We start from the raw sequence: 21,309 nt of genomic DNA on the forward strand, positions 1-21,309 counted from the left end.
AGAATTTGACAGAGCACTGAAATACCTAAGCTGAAACAAGGCCCCAGGAGTTGACAACATTGCACCATAGCTACTGAGAGTCTTGGGAGAGCCAGTGACGACAAAACTCTTATATCTGGTCTGCAAGAGGCATGAGCCAGGTGAAATACCTTCAGACTTCAAGTATAATGTAATAATCATAATTCCAAAGAAAGCAGGTGCTGCCATGTGTGTGTGTTTCCAAACTATCAGTTTATTAAGTCATAGTTGCACAATACTAACACGAATTCTTTACAGAAGAATGGAAAAAATGGTAGAACCAACATCGGAGAAGATCAGTTTGGATTCCAGAAAAATGTAGGAATACATGAGGCACTACTGACCCTACAACTTTTCTTAGAAGATAGGTTAATGAAACCAAACCTACATTTATAGCATTTGTAAACTTAGAGAAAGCTTTTGACATTGCTGACTGGAATATGCTCTTTGAAATTCTGAAGGTAGCAGTGATAAAATACAGGGAACGAAAGGCTATTTACAACTCGCACGGAAACCAGATGGCAGTTATAATAGTCAAGGGGCATGAAAGGGAAGCAGTGCTTGAGAAGGGAATGAGACAGGGATGTAGCCTACCCATGATATTATTCAATCTGTACATTGAGAAAGTAGTAGAGGAAACCAAAGAAAAATTTGGAATAGGAATTGAAATACAGGGAGAATACAAACTCTGCAGTTTTCCGATGACAATGTAATTCTGTCAGAGACAGCAAAGGACTTGGACAAGCAGTTAAATGGAATCAGTTGGGTACGTCTTGCACCTGGGTTGTCCACAGGGATATGATGCTTGTGGCAAGGGGTTGGGATTGGGAGTGGCATAGGGATGGACCAAGATGATATGTAGGAAGGGTTGGCGACAGAACACCACTTTAGGAGGGGTGGGAAGGATATTGAGTAGGATGTCCTTTATTTCAGGGCACAATGATAGGTAATCAAAGCTCCGGCAAAGGATGTGGTTCAGATGTTCCAGTCTGGGATGGTACTGGGACATTCCTTTGTGGTCAGTTTTTGGGGTGGTGGAAAGGTTGGGGGTATATGGGAAAATGGCATGGAAGACATGTTTGCAGACTAGGTCTGGGGGATAGGGCCTGTTTGTGAACACCTTGGGGAGAACCTCAGCATACTGAGCAAGGGAGTTCTTGTCACTGTAGACACGCCGCCCCCAGATGGCCAAGCTATAAGGGACAGATTTTCTGGTGTGAATGTGATGACAGCTGTCAAAATGCAGGTACTGTTGGTGGTTTGTGGGTTTAATGAGGGCAGAGGTGTGGATGGAGCAATCAGAGAGGAGGAGGTCAACATCTAGGAAGATGGCATGCTGGGTTGAGAATAAGAATTATGAGTATGCCAACAATTTTGGAGCCCATATCTCTTTTTGAGATGACTTTTGTTACCTGTTTTATACGTGATTCCACACTATCCACACTATGAGAGAGTTTTTCCAAGGAGCTCAATCATCTGGAAAAACTAAGAGTACTGGCAAACAGCCTATTCAGAATAGAATACAGGTGGGGCCTATCATTCTTATTTGTAAATCTTATAAGCCTCTGTGAATGTCAACTGCCAATGTGCTGGGGTATAGTGCTTTATTTTTAGTCTCCCTTTCAACAAAAGGAGTGATTCATCCATGCAAAGGTTTTCAAATGGGTATAAATGTCATTTGAAAACACAACAAAAGTGATCCAAAATGGGACGAAGTTTGAACAAGTAGTCCATTATTTTTACAGTACAGTAAAAATTGTGAAATAGACGAAAATCTGTCTCATGAAAGAAGTTGTGAAAAAATTGGACTTTCCAGAAGTGGATGTTTTGACCAGTACTCCAATAATGACAGTATTTTTTGTCCTTGTCATAATTTGAGACATAGCTGTAATAATTAGCAGTTTTTTTGGTGTTCACTCTTTCTTTGTTCTGTCAGTCAGATGTTCAGAACTTGGAGTTAAATATGTATTTGTTTCATTACAAATATGAGCTACAATTTCTTGACTTACAAACAGGGGAAAAAACTAGAGAATTCCTTGTAACAACTGTACTTTTTACTCTAGAATATGTGACTGACAACTAGGATTTTCATGGTGTTTGATTGTTATTTGGCCATAACAATTTCTGTTTTATAAACAGAGACATGGTACCTTCTTTGTTGTCCTCCTCATCTTCTGATGACTCATCAAATTTTTCAGATCAGATAGTTCACTTGAAAATAAAGTAATATACTACAAAAGGTATGTGGATGATACTATTATCTTATACAATGGTACAACTGAGGAGACTGACAAACTAGCCAAAGGCCTCAGCAGCAATCACAACAATATCAACTTCACTGTAGGACATCGGACATTCAGGTCTGTTTCAGGGCTAATGTTGGCAACGAAGTGGTGTGACAGAAGAGATGTCTACATGCTGTCAATTTTTCATTCACTACACATGCAAGAAACATCTAAGAAGGACTACAGAACAAGTGTGAAATGTATGAAACCTTCTGCTGTAATTGATAATAAGAACTCGGTGAGAAGCATTGACCAAAGTGACATGATCATGAAAACTGTGGAAAACGTCAGGATAAGCACCAAATAGTACTGAAAAATTTTCTTCCACTTAACAGACATAACTTTTTCAATGTATTTTGTGTGTACAAACTATCTGGAAAGCTGTCATTCATGAATTTCCAGTTGGGGTTCATTCAGGAAATACTGGCAAAACACATAGTCTAAAAAGAAGTTCAAGTGGTGCTTGCAACCGAATTGGCGTCCCACAAAAGCTGACTGTTGGACATCATCTTCCTGAACACCTGCCAAAGTATGGAACATGTGTTGTCTGTAGGAAAAATACAACAAATGAAAGCAATCAAGAATTTTCTGTAAGTCTGCAGACAAACACTGTGTGTACTTCCCTTTTATTCTATGTATCATGTAACAAAAACCTTTTCCTTGGTGCTGATACAGATGTAATAACAACATTCTATGCATAAATATTATGTGTATATATTTGTATAAAAACCAAAGTTAAGCAGCAGACAATGTGTTTATTTCAGCATTGTCAAATAATACATAATTATGTGACTAAAACTACAGATACTGTATTCATTTCTGTTGTGTTGATTCATGAATAATCTATATAATATACCTATTGTTTGTTTGAAATAGGAACAAAATGGAAATAATATTCATTTCTGCAAGTAGCATGATTTCTTATGTAGCACTTTGTACAATGTAAAAAACGCATTACCTGATACTGATTCAGTGTGTTTAGTATATAACGTAACTGTTAATAGTTTTCAAATACAAAGCATACCATTAAGGACAAGAATTATGTTTACTTCCATGATATTATAGGTGCCACAACAAAACTGAGTGTCTTTTCACTACCTCCTCGCTCTTCCCTCCATATTACTGCACCACCAATGAAGGAATAAAATAAACGCTGTGTACCATTATAATAGAGTACTCCCAATGATGAATGTACATATAATACAAATATTAAATGTCACCAACAAAAAATGCAAAAAACTAGCAAATTGTGAATATGTCAGCAGTTAGAATGGTAACTGACAAAATCAAACCACCTGTTCAAGGGGCTTGGTGGAACAGCCACACCTCCCTTGCACAAAGTCACCCACAACTATCGGCACCCATCATCAAAGGGTTAACATGAACACCGGCCAAGGACTCTATCACATGTTGGTCAAGAGCATGCTCTGACCTTCATTATCTTGAAGTCAGATTTTTCAGAGTTCAATCCAGTTGTGTTATGAGAATATGGTACTGCTGCACACCAAAGTTGAGGTATGCATTCCCATTGTCAGTTCCATAAGCAGCTGGCGACGTATGTGCTATCGCTAAGCTGATAAGTGCTCCTGTCTATGCCGATTCTTGCAATAATATCTGGAAGTCTTATGACTGGTTAATAACTTCGATTCTCTCTCTGTGTAGCTTTCCCCTCAGTGCATTTGACATTCTAATCATTTTGTTTATTTCTTACACAAGCAAGATAGTTACTTTGTCAGCTGCCTTTTGTCACTTCATTTTAAATTTCTTTGGTCTGGAGTAAGTAAAGTTCTATATCTTTTTAATCCTTTTTCAGTTTAAATATTTTACAATGTGTAGCAATTTCCACTGAAAGTCCGGCATTGTTGACTGGTGGCTCCCATCAAGAAGAGGCCACCTCAAATGTAATTTGCGTTGAAGAATAGAGGTGAATTATATTAAAATTCACGCAAACTACTTCTGTCTGTGAGCATTCCATCTCTCACAATATATTCACACAACAAGTTTCTACAGAAATACCTGCAGTACAGCAACAAATCTGACAAGATGTCCAACTCTGCCATGATCATTGTGAAAGGGTGACTTTTTTTTAGATAAAAGATTACTTATCTCAGGGCAGGGAAGGAATCAACAGTTAAGCAATCATACAGAGTCAGATTAATATCTTTAATATTCCAACAGTAGTATTTCATCAATTCTTTCATCGGACTGAGTTTGCAAAACTGTAAGCAATTAACTGTAAGCAATTACTACAGAGAACCTAGAAAATCTGGAAAGGGAACACCTGATTTGAGAAATACATGGGTTCACTGAAGTGGAATGGTAAGAACATGATTATTTCAGTCAGACAAATATAGGTTGACATCAAAGCAGCAGAAAATAATATAACTGGAGTAGATTTCACTACAAGTGGGAAGATAAATGCGATAGACAGGTGTATATGAGGGTAACGAAACGGAAATTCAGCATGTAAAGCAAGATGAATACGTAATTATTATGGGGGAATGAATTGCTACAGTAGGAGGAAGGAACAGAGGATAATTAAGGGGACATTATATGTCCTACGCCACCAATGTTAAATTATCGAATTTCGTGACCTATTATCTTGGAAACTTTTTAAGACACCAACTAACAATTTCCCATAATTATTGAATGCACCTTCCTAGATACACTGCACTAGAATTATTACTAAAATTGTATTGTGGGGTATGTATCTTTTTTTTTTTTTTTTCCACTCAATTTTTTGACAGAATTTTGTAAATAAATGAACATAAAAGCAAAGCAACTCAGGATATTTTAATTATTCTAGTTCCATACGTGTTGAATCTCTCACTTGCGATTCTGCAAAAATTTCATGTCTCTACCATCAGTACTTTTTTAGAAAACGGGTCATTTATTATAAAAAATGTAGTTCAGAGATATTGAAGTTTAAAACTTTTTATTACAAATTCTTATACAGACATACGTTTCTGTGTCTTTTATGCACTAGAATTGCCCTGGCCCATAGTCTGTGTCTTCTTCAGTGTCACAACAGCCCAGTGCTTGCCTCCTCCGTTTCTTTCTAGCTTGTTTTGTCATTTGCTGAGCAGCTAACTCTGCTTCACATACACGAAGCTCATCCAGTTCCCGCAGTCCTTTAGCTGTGTTCTGTCCAAATTTTACCCCTAACTTCTCCAGAACTGTAAATCTTTCACAGTTCCCACCATTACAAGTTATTACAGCATCAGACACTGCTATCTTTAGAATCATAAGGCCAACAAATACATTTTCAGGCACATGGTACCACACAACATTAATGAGGGACTCATTCACACTCTGGGTCTTCCCACATAAACACTTCTTTAGTAGCTCAGGATTTGCCAAATCTCTGTTAATAGGTTTGATTGCCAAAGGAAGATAATGTTTGTGTGTTAATTCATACAGGGTGATAGAAAATTCAGCTTGCTGATATTTACACCAAGTGTTCGGTGGAGGTGGACACAAAGCATGACATGGCTTGATATTTGATGGAAGGAAGTGCTCCACATGGCTCTTTTCATCTTCTCGAAATTGTCACAGTTTCTTTTACACTTAGTCATTTTATTTACATATAAAATGCAATAGAAAAAATGAAATGATCATATGGCATTGTTGGCCGGGAGGCCCCATGCGGGAGGAGCCCTCTTTAGTTGATGCCACATCGGTGACTTGCGAGTCAATGATGATGAAAATGATGATGAAGGACACACAACACCCAGTCCCCTGCTGGGGATTGAACCTGGGTCCCTAGCATGGTAGGTGGTAACGCTACTGCTACGCCATGGAGGCGGACAATGCAATAGAAGTTAGCTTACTACAAAAATAACCGATAATCACACTACTTTCAACGAAAACTAGTATCGGAAACAAAGGACTGATTTGTTTATTCATAATGTCAGCTTCTGAGATGTAGCAGTAGGCACAAAACAAAGCAATTTACAGCCTTATAGACTGTGTAGTTCCCAAGATATGACTGCTCTACTGTGGCAGTATGTGTGTAGCCGTGAAATTTGACAGTCACACGTCAACATTCAAAATCTTATTTGAAGGTCTCTCAATTGTCTGATTTTAATGTATTATATACCAAAACGTTCAGTAATGTCCAACGTAAATTATGGAATAGAAAACAGAAAATGTCAAATTTCAACGAATTTCATGTACAATGTCTCCTTAAATGACAATATTTTACACGTGAATTCCAGGTGTCTGTTCTTTCGGAGCAGCGCCATGCAGAATCCGCAGCTGTGATACATATCATATAAAGTTATGTTGGAGGGAGGGGGAGAAAGGGAAGGAAAGGAACTGTATGCAGAATCAGCAGTGATGAGCAAAACGTGAGCCAGCATGGGGCTCAAATCCGGGATCTTCTGCTTACTAGGCAGCACCCAGGCCCAGTGTTTATCACAAATGTGCAGATTATCTCAGTATGCTCCCTGGTTGACCCACATTCCCACCTAATGCCACCTGTCCACAGTCCCCGTCCATTTCCTCCATGCTTGCTAATTTTAGAGTACTGCTGAGGGTCAAATGCAAATGGGTATCCACAATGGAAGTTGTGGATTCATTGCCCATCGAGGTGAATCAATGATATACGAGTGCGTGGTGTAACCAATTTTACGATTATATTTCCACTGAGAACTGAGAGGATGTCAGATAATTTCCCTGGATTAACACATATTACATGTACGCATGATGCCTGTTCATTCAGACATGTTTGAAAGAATAGACACCACACTTTCATATAAGTGGTTTGCCTCAATGAGCAATGAGTCCGCAACCTTCTGTGCGGATGCACATTTACATTCGAACTCCAGAGGGAATATAAAATTAGTGAACATGGAGGATGAGGACAGAGACTGCGGATAGGTGGCACTGGGTGGGAATGTGGATTGGTCAGGGAGCATGTAAAGATAGTCCGCACATCTGTGATGAACACTGTGGTTGGATGGTGCAGTGGTTAACATAACTGCCTAGTAAACAGCAGATCCTTGGTTTGAATCACGGCCGGGCACACATTTTCACATGTCACTGTCGATTCCGCATAAAGTCCCAATGCAGTGGATACATTAGTTCCTTCCCTTTCTCCCCCCCCCCCCCCCCCCTCCTCCCTACCTTCAATTTATAAAAATGAGAATATTTCATTTAATTTTGTTACTATGCTGTATTATTAACGTACTTATTCTGAGACATATTTACTTCTTTTTAGTCCTGTGTCAGCTTAAGGAACAATTGTACGATAACTATTTCATAACATTTTCTGCAGCATTTCAACAATGGCATTATGATAACATTCAAACAGAAACTTTATGAACTACTATGCTGTTCTAAGTTACTTATTCTGGGACAATATGAATATTTCTGTTTAGTCCCATGTTGGCTTTAGGAACAAACATAAAATAACTATTTCACAACAGTTTTTATAACAGCAGAACAATGGCAATATGGAAACATTTAACTACAAACTTTATAAATCAACGAGTGTGGTTTAATTTATCATCCAAAGTCTTATAATTATTGTAACCAGTGAATGAGACAATACTTGAAATAGTCTTAGGTACAGGTCTTGAGAACACATTAATCTTGAAATATTTTGAAGATCATTTAAAGGAAGAAAAATTAATACTGAAATAAATGAAACTACAATGAACTAGAGTATTAAATTTTATTCTGAACTTAACATCAATTCTCATGGATATTTTTATGTAGGTGCTAAGCCCGAGAAATGCAAACCTAATAATGAGTAATTACTCACAGCATACAAAAACCCATTTACGACGCCAACACCAACACTGCTCCGTCTTGTGGACATGGGTGCGATCATTCTCCATTCACGGTTTCTAGGATCATACATTTCTGCTGAATTCAAACCAGTAGACCCATCAAAACCTCCAACCTGTAAAAAAAATCAGGTCACGTAAGTAAGCACATACATTGAAGACAAAAAGTTATGCATGTAGTCCAAATATCTCTTCAAGTTTCTACTCTCTTGCATTTTAAACTGTCTTAAATTATGCCGAAACTGTTGTGAAGCTCAAAGGCATTTTGCGCCTGCTGAAAGCCTTGTAAAACCTTGGGCATTTTATACTTTGAGCTCAAATTTTGCACATCATAGTTTTATTTTATAAGGCACATATATGCAGTATTTCATTCAGATTAGAGATGGTCAGGTGCAGACCACTCAGCCACTTGGTGCGGAATTACCCATTTCAGAACATCTTAACAGTCACATATAGAAATGGAGTTTTTATCCTGTTTAGAAACCCAACTGAGTCTAATGGGCAATGCAGTTTAAGAAAATGAAATAGTCTAAAAATTACATTTAAAAACTGATGAAATTTTAATCAGATGTTTCCAAAAGTCACGTAAGTCAGCTGCAAAAGTTGAGAAACACTTCAAATTTTTGAAAATATTGGCTAATAGATTAATGCCAACAAAAGACTTACATTAGATGCAAGTCACAGTGAAATCTTGAGCTCCAACTTTAATATGCAACAAACTGACACAATTCCTGCATGGAGAGAATATAAATACAGGGGCTGGACAAAAATATGGAAACACTCCCCCCCCCAAAAAAAACATTACCATGTCTAATGCGATGTAAGAAACCCAATTGTAATCAAAAAATTCATAATCAAAACAGCTTCCAGTAATCTCAGAATGGGTAAATATAGGTACTGTATGGTTTTCAGGTGAATCTTATACAATTCTTCGCAGCCTGCTCTGCAAAGTTGACCACAAACACCCAATAATATTGAGATCTGTTGAATGTGATGGCCAGAGGAGATGCAACAATTTGTCCTTGTGAGCACAAAACCAGTTTCTCGGACGATGTGAGCTGTCGTCATGGAACACATTATCATCATTGGGGAACAAACATTGTACCATGGGATGCAACTGATCAGCCAAATTTAGTCACATAATCCTTGGAAGTAATGCGACCCTTGCAGAGTACTCATGGCCCCTTGCAATACCATGACATGGCTGCCCGAATCATCACTAAACTTCCACCATGTTTCACTCTTGGCAGCAAGCAGTCTGCATAGTAGGCTTGGGATGGCTCTGTCTCGGCCGGAAGTTGGAAACAGTGTGAAAAAAGACTCATCCAACCAAATGACTTTCTTGCACTGCTCCGTAGTTATTGATTTACGGCTTCGGCACTGTGTTTTCTCGTTACAGGTACTTGCATCACTGATGAGTGGTTTTGGAATTTCAGCTCACCCTACAACTCCCCTGCATATGGGGCTCCCTTCACATTGTTTTGGTGCTGGCAAGTTCACGAGAGCAAGATTCAGTCCCGTAGTGACTTTTGCAGCTGCCATCCTCTTATTTTCCATCATAGTCCTCTTCAATGAACATCTGCAGGATCACTCAACACATACTTTCGTTTGCAATTGTAACTTAGCGGATGGTGTTTTTCTACTTTCCCTGTATGCAGTATAAATCTTTGACATGCTGTCTCTTGAAACACTGAACACTTCGGCTACCTCAGTTACAGATGCATCCAACATACAGGCACCAACAGCTTGCCTACATTTGAATTTATTTAGCTCTGATATTCACTCACAACTACACAGAACACTGTTCTGAGCGTGATTAATGCTTGGAATGTATTGAAGACATTGCACACGGGCTGTTCGTGGTCAAATAAAACAGTGAAACCTGCAGGCTTGGCTAGCATCCATCTGCATCTACTTTCAAGCACACATTTTTTGGAGTGCTTCCATATTTTTGTCCAAGTAACAAGGCCTCTGTAGCTACCCTCATCTCTCTGATGACATTCTCATGATCCACCATGTGAAATATACAATGGACACAATATAAGTGTTTTGCAGTCTTTGTAAAATATTATTCCTGATAAATATCATATTGGTCCTTCAAGCTTCACCACACATTAAAGACACACAAATATTGTTTACCACTTAAGAGTTTTGATCATCACTTAACACTACACTTTTATCTTGCTATATAATTATAATAATTTATCTTACAAATTTCTACAACCTGGAAGGGATGGCAGTAAGCTGAAAAATGGAAAGCAACATTGTAAGTGTGTACACTTTTGTGGTAAGTTTCAATTTGAATAAAATCCTTTTGGGCATTTAGTTGCAGTCAGTCAAATAGAAACAAAATCTGACATTTTCACAGACTTTCAGTGGTCCTCTTTGGAGCAATGAAGATGCTGCATTCTAATGATGTATTCCAAGTTTACTGAATCCTATTAAATTTTCAGTTATCACATGACAAGAGTCACTTTCAACCTTCCATCACGAAAAGTGGGGTTTGTACGATGATATGCCAAGAGTGTCAGCCATGCTACATAGGACAAACTGGGTGGTCAGTCTTTACTAGTCTCAAAGAGCACCACAGAAGAGGCCAGACCCTTACTGTGCTAAATATTATTTGGACCGAAAGCACAAATATGTGATAAATGTAGAAGACTTACACAGAGAAGGAAAGGGTGCAAAACTGATTTTACTAGAAATTAATAAACAGATTTGTGTTTTCATTTATTTACTACAGAATTAGTTTCAATTATGTGTCTTTGAAGATTTCTGTGGGATATCAATGCAATAAAATCTGTTTCTGGCCACATAAGATTGCAGTATGAGAGCGACATTTCAGACGTGCTACTCCCTTTGCATCTTACCATGAAGTGCCAGTGTATCACAGTCCATCTAATTATATAGGTATTGAAGGAGGGCACTTAAATCTCACAACAGTACAACAGGAGCATGGTCAACCGTTTATGAAGCTGGCAACTCTTGTCCACCATCTGTTGCTGCCCAATGGGATGCCTCTCCTGTCTTCACTACTTCAAAGCCTGGTTACCATGCTGCACTGATCGCAAAACACTTATCTCGATGAAAAAACGTTCACTGACACTTGAGATACATGAGCTGATGAACTTCCTTGGTAAGTGTTTTGCCCTCAGTTCAACTGTCCACCCCTTTTAGATAATACCATAACTTCTACACAAGAGTGAAGCTGAAAGCAGTTTTTCATCACCGGTGGCCATCATTCATAAACAGATTACACAAAACCCATTTACATAACCAAAATTGTGATTCCAGTATACCAATCCCTATTCAAGAGAAAGTTTAGTAACAGGCAGAGAAAATGTTATCCTAATGAATGTTGTAAGGTTTTACAATACAGATGTAACTATTTCATAATTAAAATAATCCACACAGATAATCTTTACAGTTTAAGTTGAGAAGCGATACATTAAAGAAGTTTACATGTGCTCACATTTGTTTGGTGCTATCTTTGGAAAGAAGTGTTTCGTATAGTTTTTGCAATACACAATGTTTCACCGAGAACTCACAGTTGAATCAATAATTAATAATAATAATAATAAATCCCACAGATGCCCAGGAAAAGAATAGGCCTCTGGTATGTTCTGCCAGTCATAAAAGGCGATGAAAAGAACAATCCACTAATAAGGCTAACCCCCTTTTAGTGTGATTAATTGGTTCAGGACAGAACTAATGAAGCCTTGGACAAGCACTGTCATGGTCGAGGACGACACTTGAACCCTACGCCCGTCCACAATGGTAACAACACTGCTAGCCACACGGAAAATGATTTAAATCCAAAATAGAAGTGTTTTGCAGGATTTGCTTCCTGCGACCATTCTAGAAGGAAAACAAAGACAGAGGATGAGATGGTCAGATGAAGTTAACCGACTCCTCATGTTCTGTTATTACCAAGCAACAAACTTAAGAACCAACACAACTGGATACAGATCACATGTATACACAACATTTATTACCAGATACCCAGAATTAAAATTTTTAACAGAACAATGACTAGCTGATCAGATTCGTGTAATAATCAAAAATAACAGGATACCCCGGCCCGAATTAGAAAACATCAAACAACAAGTACAACAAATACTAGAACAAAATAATGTGCAATCAGAAGAAGAAGAAAATACAGTAATGGACACAAACAACCCAGAGCAAACAAACAAAGAACAACACGCATCAATTAAACAATCAGAGGAAAACGAAATCTTAAGACAGCCACCAGAACAAGCACAAATAGAACACAAAGTGACACACGTGTTAGATATAGAAGAAAAATTTCAGCTGACATATACAGAATACAAAGACACAAATACAGACATTAGACCATTCTTGCATAGACCACCAAATAACCCACAAGTCGAAACAACAATAACAACTATCAACACAATCATACACAACAAAATAAATGAAAATACCACTATGGAAGAGTTACAACTACTGGTTAATATAGGAGCACTCACTACACTAAATATACACACTAGGCAGAGATCAGAACAAACCAACACACAGAAGAAACCCACAAAACCAGCATGGCAACACAGGCTACAGATCAGAATAGAAAAACTGAGAAAAGACATCAGACAGCTAACACAATTTATAAGAAATGAAATATCAGACAAAAAACGAAAAAGGTTAGGTAAAATCTCACAACAAGAAGTGATAGAGCAATTAGATGAAAAGAGGCAGAAATCACAAGCATTGGCCAAACGACTTAGAAGATACAAAAAAAAAAGTGAAAATAGAAGGAAACAAAAGCAAACATTCAACACAAACCAAAAGAAATGTCCTGTCCTTTTTTTCCCCTAAGGTAAGTCTTTCCGCTCCCGGGATTGGAATGACTCCTTACCCTCTCCTTTAAAACCCACTTCCTTTCGTCTTCCCCTCTCCTTCCCTCTTTCCTGATGAGGCAACAGTTTGTTGCGAAAGCTTGAATTTTGTGTGTATGTTTGTGTTTGTTTGTGTGTCTATCGACCTGCCAGCGCTTTTGTTCGGTAAGTCACCTCATCTTTGTTTTTATAAATTATTTAACAGTTACATTGCAGACCCATACAAAGTCCCTGATACACTTACACAAGGAATAACTTATCTGAAACCTAAAGATCAAGCAGACACAGCAAACCCAGCAAAATATCGCCCCATAACACGCCTACCAACAATATACAAAATATTAACTTCAGTCATTACACAGAAATTAAGGAAACATACAACACAGAACAAAATTATAAATGAAGAACAAAAAGGCTGCTGCAAAGGAGCACGAGGATGTAAAGAGCAACTGATAATAGATGCAGAGGTGACATATCAAGCTAAAACTAAACAAAGGTCGCTACACTACGCATACATTGATTACCAAAAAGCTTTTGATAGTGTACCCCACTCATGGTTACTACAAATATTGGAAATATACAAAGTAGAGCCTAAATTGATACAGTTCTTAAACATAGTAATGAAAAATTGGAAAACCACACTTAATATCCAAACAAATTCAAATAACATCACATCACAGCCAATACAGATTAAGCATGGAATATACCAAGGAGACTCATTAAGTCCTTTCTGGTTCTGCCTTGCTCTGAACCCACTAGCCAACATGCTAAATAATACAAATTATGGATATAATATTACTGGAACATACCAACACAAAATCACACATTTGCTATACATGGATGATCTAAAACTACTGGCAGCAACAAATCAACAACTCAACCAATAACTAAAAATAACAGAAGTATTCAGCAACGATATAAATATGGCTTTTGGAACAGACAAATGTAAGAAAAATAGCATACTCAAGGGAAAACACACTAAACAAGAAGATTACATATTGGATAACCACAGCGACTGCATGGGAAAAACAGAGGCCTACAAATATCTAGGATACAGACAAAAAACAGGAAGAGATAATACAAATATCAAAGAAGAACTAAAAGAAAAATATATACAAAGACGAACAAAAATACTGAAAACAGAATTGGCAGCAAGAAACAAGACAAAAGCTATACATACTTATGCTATACCAATATTGACCTACTCATTTGGAGTAGTGAAATGGAGTAACACAGACCTAGAAGCACTCAATACACTTACACGATCACAATGCCACAAATATAGAATACATCACATACATTCAGCAACAGAAAGATTCACATTAAGCAGAAAGGAAGGAAGAAGGGGATTTATTGACATAAAAAACCTACATTATGGACAGGTAGACAATTTACGAAAATTCTTTATAGAACGAGCAGAAACTAGCAAAATACACAAAGCAATCATCATATAAATACATCGGCTACACCATTGCAATTTCATAACCACTTCTACAACCCTTTAGATCACATAACATCAACAGATACGAAGAAAGTAAATTGGAAAAAGAAAACACTACATGGCAAGCACCCGAATCATCTAACACAGCCACACATTGATCAAGACGCATCCAACACATGGCTAAGAAAAGGCAATATATACAGTGAGATGGAAGGATTTATGATTGCAATACAGGATCAAACAATAAACACCAAATATTACAAAAAGCATATTATTAAAGATCCCAATACCACAACAGGTAAATGCAGACTTTGCAAACAACAAATAGAAACAGTAGATCACATCACAAACAGATGTACAATACTACCAAATACAGAATACACCAGAAGACATGACAACGTAGCAAAAATAATACATCAACAACTTGCCATAAAACATAAACTAATAAAACAACACATTCCCATATACAAGTATGCACCACAAAATGTACTCGAGAATGATGAATACAAATTATTCTGGAACAGAACCATTATAACAGATAAAACAACACCACATAACAAACTTGACATCATACTCACCAATAAAAAGAAGAAATTAACACAACTAATCGAAATATCCATACCCAATACAACAAATATACAGAAGAAAACAGGAGAAAAAATTGAAAAATACACCCAACTGGCTGAGGAAGTCAAGGACATGTGGCATCAGGATAAAGTTGACATTATAACAACTATACTATCAACTACAGGAGTCATACCACACAATATCCACCAGTACATCAACGCAATACAGCTACATCCAAACGTATATATAAAACTACAGAAATCTGTAATTATTGATATATGTTCAATTACCTGAAAGTTCCTAAATGCAATGTAACATATACCGTACAATTAAAAGGAAGTCACGCTTGATCAAGGTCCTCGTCACTTTCCATTTTTAACCAGACATAACGTCTGAGAAAGGAAAAAATAATAATAATAATATGCTTACCCCTTTATATGATTTTGATTATATTATTACAAAGTTTGATGTGTAAATGTCTGTGATTGTTACCCCCAATAAAATAAACATTTTAAAATAAAATAAGCAGCAAAGAATGTTCAACAGTATTTGAAACTTACAGCATAGATACAATTGTGCAAAACTGCTACTCCTAGGGTAGAGCGTCGAGCTTCCATACTTGGACATGTGAACCATTCATCCAATGATGCATCATAAACATCCACAGTACGAACTCTTAACGAGCCATTAAAACCTCCAACTGTGTAAACACGGCCGCCAATCATTGAAAGCCCTGCCCTGAAAGAAGTAGGAAACAAGTATGTAAGATTTTCTGTGTGTTACTTTGTATGACACAATATGATGGCTGTCCAGACAATTCTGTCATCTTACAATTATGATGTGGTACATAATATCAACTGTACAGATTTTCTGGTGCCATTTGCCTTTAAAGTTCTCAATTCATCACCCAAACTTACATTAATTTTTACTTCAATTATTTATGTGTCAATGATCTTCTTTCATACAACAGATATCATGTGTACTTTATGATGAAATACCTTGTTCATTTGGTGTCTGTTGCACACTGCAGAAACCCTATTATTACGAGATGAATCAACACGTAAAAGTTGGTCAGATCATACTCAAATATTTACAAGTATTTCCTACACTCACTTATTGAAATATTTCCTGCTGATTCTCAGGAACCACAGAGCTTGATGAGTTGAATGCTTCTTCAGTTGCAAATATTCATGTACGAAAAAATGTACGAAAGCTTTGTGTCAAGTACACACAAGAATGGAGGCATTAGTTAAACTAGTAATAAGAGCAAATAGTGCAACATGTAAAGGTAATCACACACACCATACAGTCGAGGCATTGAGCACTAGACAGCTACACTTACTGGCAATTTCCTTCCTCCTCCATTTGTTAGTCTGTGAACTCGAAGTATCGACACTGCCAAAAGCTTAGCTACAAGTTCAGTCTTGTTTGTGTGTCTGTCCAGTACTCACTGGCTTGACCAGTTCATGTGCTGCTATCTTTAGCCATTCCACTAATTATATTCCACGCATGACATTCTGGCACTATATTAGAAACAAAGTACAGAGTGTCCAACACGCCGTAACGTGAAACTCTTATACTAAACATAATAAACAACCCAGACAATTCTGTTATGTTTTGGATGGCGGATTAGCTGTGGAATTTATTATTTCTAATGCTATATCAAATTAAATTTTATTTTTATTCATTTTTTTACTTCATGTGCTGACAACTGAAGACAGAGAAAGATTTTCAACTAACTGAAAATTCCAATGAATACTAAAGCACAAATCATGTGGTGGTATGCAGAACTAGAGTCCATTATTGCAAATTTAATGGTGTTTTTGTGAAGAGTAGCACAGACACCCTCCTGATGCCAAGAGAACTGAGGCAAGCAAAGTAGTTTTCCTAGAGACAGGATTTGTTTTAAGAGACATGGTGATGCAACATCAACAACATCAGAGGAGGCTGTTATTCACATTTCAGATATGTTTGCAAGACGCATTAAGAACTCCATTCGTATGGCATCATGTGAGCTTGGTGTCCCAAAACCAACTACCTATGATTTACTACACAACTGCCTTACACCTTATGCAAACAAAGTGCAATTGTTACATGAGGTGAAACCTGATAACAAAACCAAATGCACAATGTTTGCTGAAGATGCTCTTCAGCACACTGAACAACAACTTCTTGACTAAGACTACATTTTCCGATGAGGCAACAATTCACCTCAGGGGAAATGTCAACAGACACAATGTGTGAATTTAGGGTAATGATCATCATCATGAGACCACAGAGCATCAATGAGACAGCCCACAGGTCAACGTTTGGTGTGACTTAATGGAGGATGAAATTATTGGACCTTTTTCCCTTGCGGAGACAGTTGCCACTAATCATTCATGGCTTGGTATTTCAGAAAATTTTTTGTTCACTCTGATAAGACATCAACGTCCACACCTGCTCCCAGCAGAATGGAGCACATTTACACTGGCATCTGGATGTTTGTAACACAATGAGTGTTGAATTCCCACAAAACAAATGCTAAAGAATACCTACAGAGATCCTCCATGCCACTCCTGGGACTCATGAGCAAATGTGTGACTGAACAGCCAAAGCTTCAAAACTCTGTGTATGCAGTGTTATATGACTCTTCTTTATGCATCAAATACATGTTGTATTACTGAGGTATAAAATTCAAGAGTTATGTCTCATACACACAGTAGAGTTACTATTAATAAAATAGTCAAAGAAGTAACTTTGGAATAGCATTGCACTACTGCATTGTAAAAATTGTGAATAATCCAATATGTTTTTATAGCAACTGTTGTAACTCTATAGTGTAAGTGTACTAACTCAAACAACGAGTAGCACAAATGCCACCATGGCCAGCCTAGAGAGGTCATCTGACAATCTAGATGGATGGGGCAGCAAGCACTGTGCCATGCGAACAGTCCAATATACGCCTAGACCACCAGGCCCTTGGCCTCACTTATGTTTACTTGCTTATTGTATGCTCACCTATGAGACTGGATATTAATGTATTCTCTAGTTATGAGACTTTGTACTGTTCTACACTTCATTCAGTATTGTTGTGGATCTCGTAATGTAGAAGCAAAATAAAATTTGATTGACGTTATTTCTGATATTGTGTCTGTAAAACATTACATCACCAATAACAATAATAATCATTATTAAAAGGAAAACAATAGTGTGAATCAGGAATTCATTTCACCTCAGTCAACAGTGTGAAAGAGATAGTATTGTACTATTTTCAGCCCCATCCCATCCACATTAATATGAACATTATGATAAGAATTTCTGCGAGCAAGACTTCAGTGCTTACATAAGCAACAAATACATTCAATACTCTGCTTATGTTATGCCTTTTTGTCTATGGTTCAAGATGTCAGATTTGAAAAAAAGTTATTTTGAACACGAAAATCAGTCTGGCACCCAACGACAACTACTACCAAAAAAGGTGAAAATGGAAATCTGTCAGCAAACGTTGCGTACTCTTGTGAATGGATCGCCACCCGTCTCTATATGAGAAGGCCTGTTCATGCAAAACAGCTGGTGAAATCTGCTGAAGCAATCAATGAACAAGACCAGAATCTTCAAGGAAGAGAAATGTCAAATTTGTGAACCAACGGAGCATAAATTTCATTTCATGTTATGTACTACCTTCCATTTGCAGGCTCATATAGTAGATACTAATTCTTTAGGATGTTTGTGGTTGAATGTAAGAGACAGGTGTTGCACCTGGGAGTAGCACAGGATATTAACCATGTGACAAACAGTTGGGACTGGGTTAAGATATTTTATACATTAGGTGGGCAGTGGAATACCACGTAATGTGCCAAAATAATACTGCACAGTATGTTACATGTCATGTGTCACCTTAACTCATTAGAGAGAATTAGAGCCTTGGGTAATACGATAGCATAATGTACCATGAAGTTATACATGTTGTGTGTATTTTGCTGCAGAGAGAGAGAGAGAGAGAGAGAGAGAGAGAGAGAGAGAGGAAGCTGCCGTGTCTGGTGGCGTGAGGGACGCTTGCATTAACATGCTAGGAGGGGCAAACGTGCAGTGCAGACAGCTGGAGTGTGCCTGTATTGCACATCTAGGCGATTGAATTTAATAATCTGTGTGTTGTTAAAAGTGGCCTAATGCTACTGATTTATTTGTGTTAATGGTTTCAACAGGATTTTATATGGTTGTAATGGCAGTGCTGTTCTGGACAGAGATGAGTACGAAGAGTTCCACGAGTACATCTCACTCTGTACCGAATCAGGTTGTAAATATACTGTTTCAGGAAGTTCAACTTGAGCATGACTTACTGGTGATATCCGTGGTTCAGTCACCACACATAAAGAAGATAGTGAAATTTTACCAAGGTTCCGCAGGGCAACTTGTGTGAGGAAGTTAATTATAAATGGAATGAATTCACGTTAGATCATTTTGACAAAAAGTGGTTTTATCATAAGCCACTTATGTTGTGAAAATTTTGAAAGGCAGTTATCTGGTGTTGGCTTAGTTTCTGAAGCTAGTGTCTTGGTGTGAATGCTCTCATAGGGGGACCTGTTTCGATTTATTGGTGATTTTGGTATATAGCAGTCATGATATTCAAAGATGACCCACTGCGCTGAATTTATTATGCAGGTATTAGATAACATATACTGAAATTATTTGGCTTCGTCATAACACATTGTTAGCCACTAGCAAACACGGTCTAAATACGAGGTCTAAATCTGATTATTGAGTAACATTATACACTACAACACTGCTTTTACGTCCTCGGAATCAACATTTTCATGCTGTTTATGACATTTTTTACTGGTCCCGTCATATTTCCTATGCCCACAATGTTAATTTTCACCTGATTTTGCGTCAACACATTTATAATTTTCCTGCGATTTACATATTATGAAACAATATTAGTGGAGAAAAAAAGACGCTGGCATGATGGCAGTACAGTAGTGTTTAAAAATATTACGTGGTTAAGTTTCTTGACACCAGGGCACTCTACTTAGTGGATTTGAACCAGTAAATATGTAACAGTTGGAACAGTTCATGCTGTATCTCCTGCTTCTGCCAAGCTCTAATTAGCATGGTGGCTGATGGGTGTAACTAGGTTCATTCAAATGAAGATATCAGGACCAGTCACAACCATTTCCAAACTGTCTTTACTCTGCAAATGCAGTTTCGTGATTGTTGTTATCATCATGACACCTTTGTCAAACCATATTTAGCATGTGTTCGTAGATTTTCCCGGCGAATGAGATGCTTGAAGGTCTCTCAAGCATGCAGCCGGGTTGACTGGTCGTTGTAGAACGAATTTTCGACAGCGTAGCGTGCCATCGTCATCAGGTTACTCCTTTTGACTGATGTCCTAGGCCGGCGGGTGGTGTGGTCTATATACCTGTCGCCTCTCCCCTCCACTGACTCTGCGTATGGACCAAGGGATGTGCAGGCCGTGGTGGTGGGGGCAGCTTGCGCTGACGAGATGACTGATGGGCGTCAGTACGCATGCCGCCTTCGCCGGGTGTGGTGCCCCATTTCCGCTGCTCCTGCAGAACTTTTATTCCTGGATTCCACGCTTGGCTGATGTGAAATCCGTTGTCCTTGTTAATAAGGTTCTCGTGCCGCTGGATTTCAATTGCTTCCTTGTATACGCAGTTCCAAAAGCAGGATGTGTTGTGCAGGACTTCTGTGTTCTCGTATTTCATATGATGATTTGTCTCGAGGCAATGTTCTGCAATTGCAGATTTTGTAGGCTGTTGGAGATCTGTGTGCCATTTGTGTTCAGTACTCCTTTCCTCGATCGTACGAATGGTATGCCACACATATGCTTTCCCACACTCGCACAGTATGAAATAAACTCTAGATTTCCGGAGTCCGAAATCGTCCTTCACTGTCCCTACAAGGGACTTGATATTAGGCGGCAGGCGATAGACGCATTTGATGTTATGACGTCCTAGAATCCTGCCTATTTTTCCAGATATGTTGCCCCCATATGGTATGTAGGCTGTCGCTTTCTGTGGATCATCATCAGGTGTCGGCTGTGGTATGGTCTTTTGCTTGAAGGCGCATCAAATTTGGCGCTCACTACAGCCGTTCTTCTGGAACACATCCTTGAGGTGGTCTAGTTCCAGTTTTAAGCTTTCTCCGTCGGAGATCACACAAGCTCTGTGAACCAATGTATTTAGTACTCCTTCCCTTTGTGACGGGTGGTGACAGCTGGAGGCGTGAAGGTACAGACCTGTGTGGGTTGTCTTCCGGTAGATGCTGTGACCCAGTGTTCCATCAGGCTTTTTCCGTACCAGAACATCCAAGAATGGTAGCTGCCCGTTTTTCTCCATCTC

General features: G+C 38.2%; 1 protein-coding gene across 3 annotated transcripts in view; it reads right to left on the reverse strand.

The window, feature by feature from the left end:
• The window catches only part of LOC124777102 (ring canal kelch homolog), a 141,397-nt gene that overhangs the window by 36,262 nt on the left and 83,826 nt on the right, over window positions 1-21,309 (reverse strand). For all 3 annotated transcript variants that reach the window (XM_047252383.1, XM_047252385.1, XM_047252384.1), the window contains 2 exons: window positions 15,523-15,700; window positions 8,071-8,211 (listed from right to left, as the gene is read on the reverse strand). In XM_047252383.1, coding sequence (XP_047108339.1) covers window positions 8,071-8,211; window positions 15,523-15,700 — 319 coding nt within the window. The remainder of the gene's footprint in view (window positions 1-8,070; window positions 8,212-15,522; window positions 15,701-21,309) is intronic.

The sequence above is a fragment of the Schistocerca piceifrons genome, chromosome 2 (assembly GCF_021461385.2).
Source record: "Schistocerca piceifrons isolate TAMUIC-IGC-003096 chromosome 2, iqSchPice1.1, whole genome shotgun sequence".
Lineage (NCBI taxonomy): Eukaryota > Metazoa > Arthropoda > Insecta > Orthoptera > Acrididae > Schistocerca > Schistocerca piceifrons.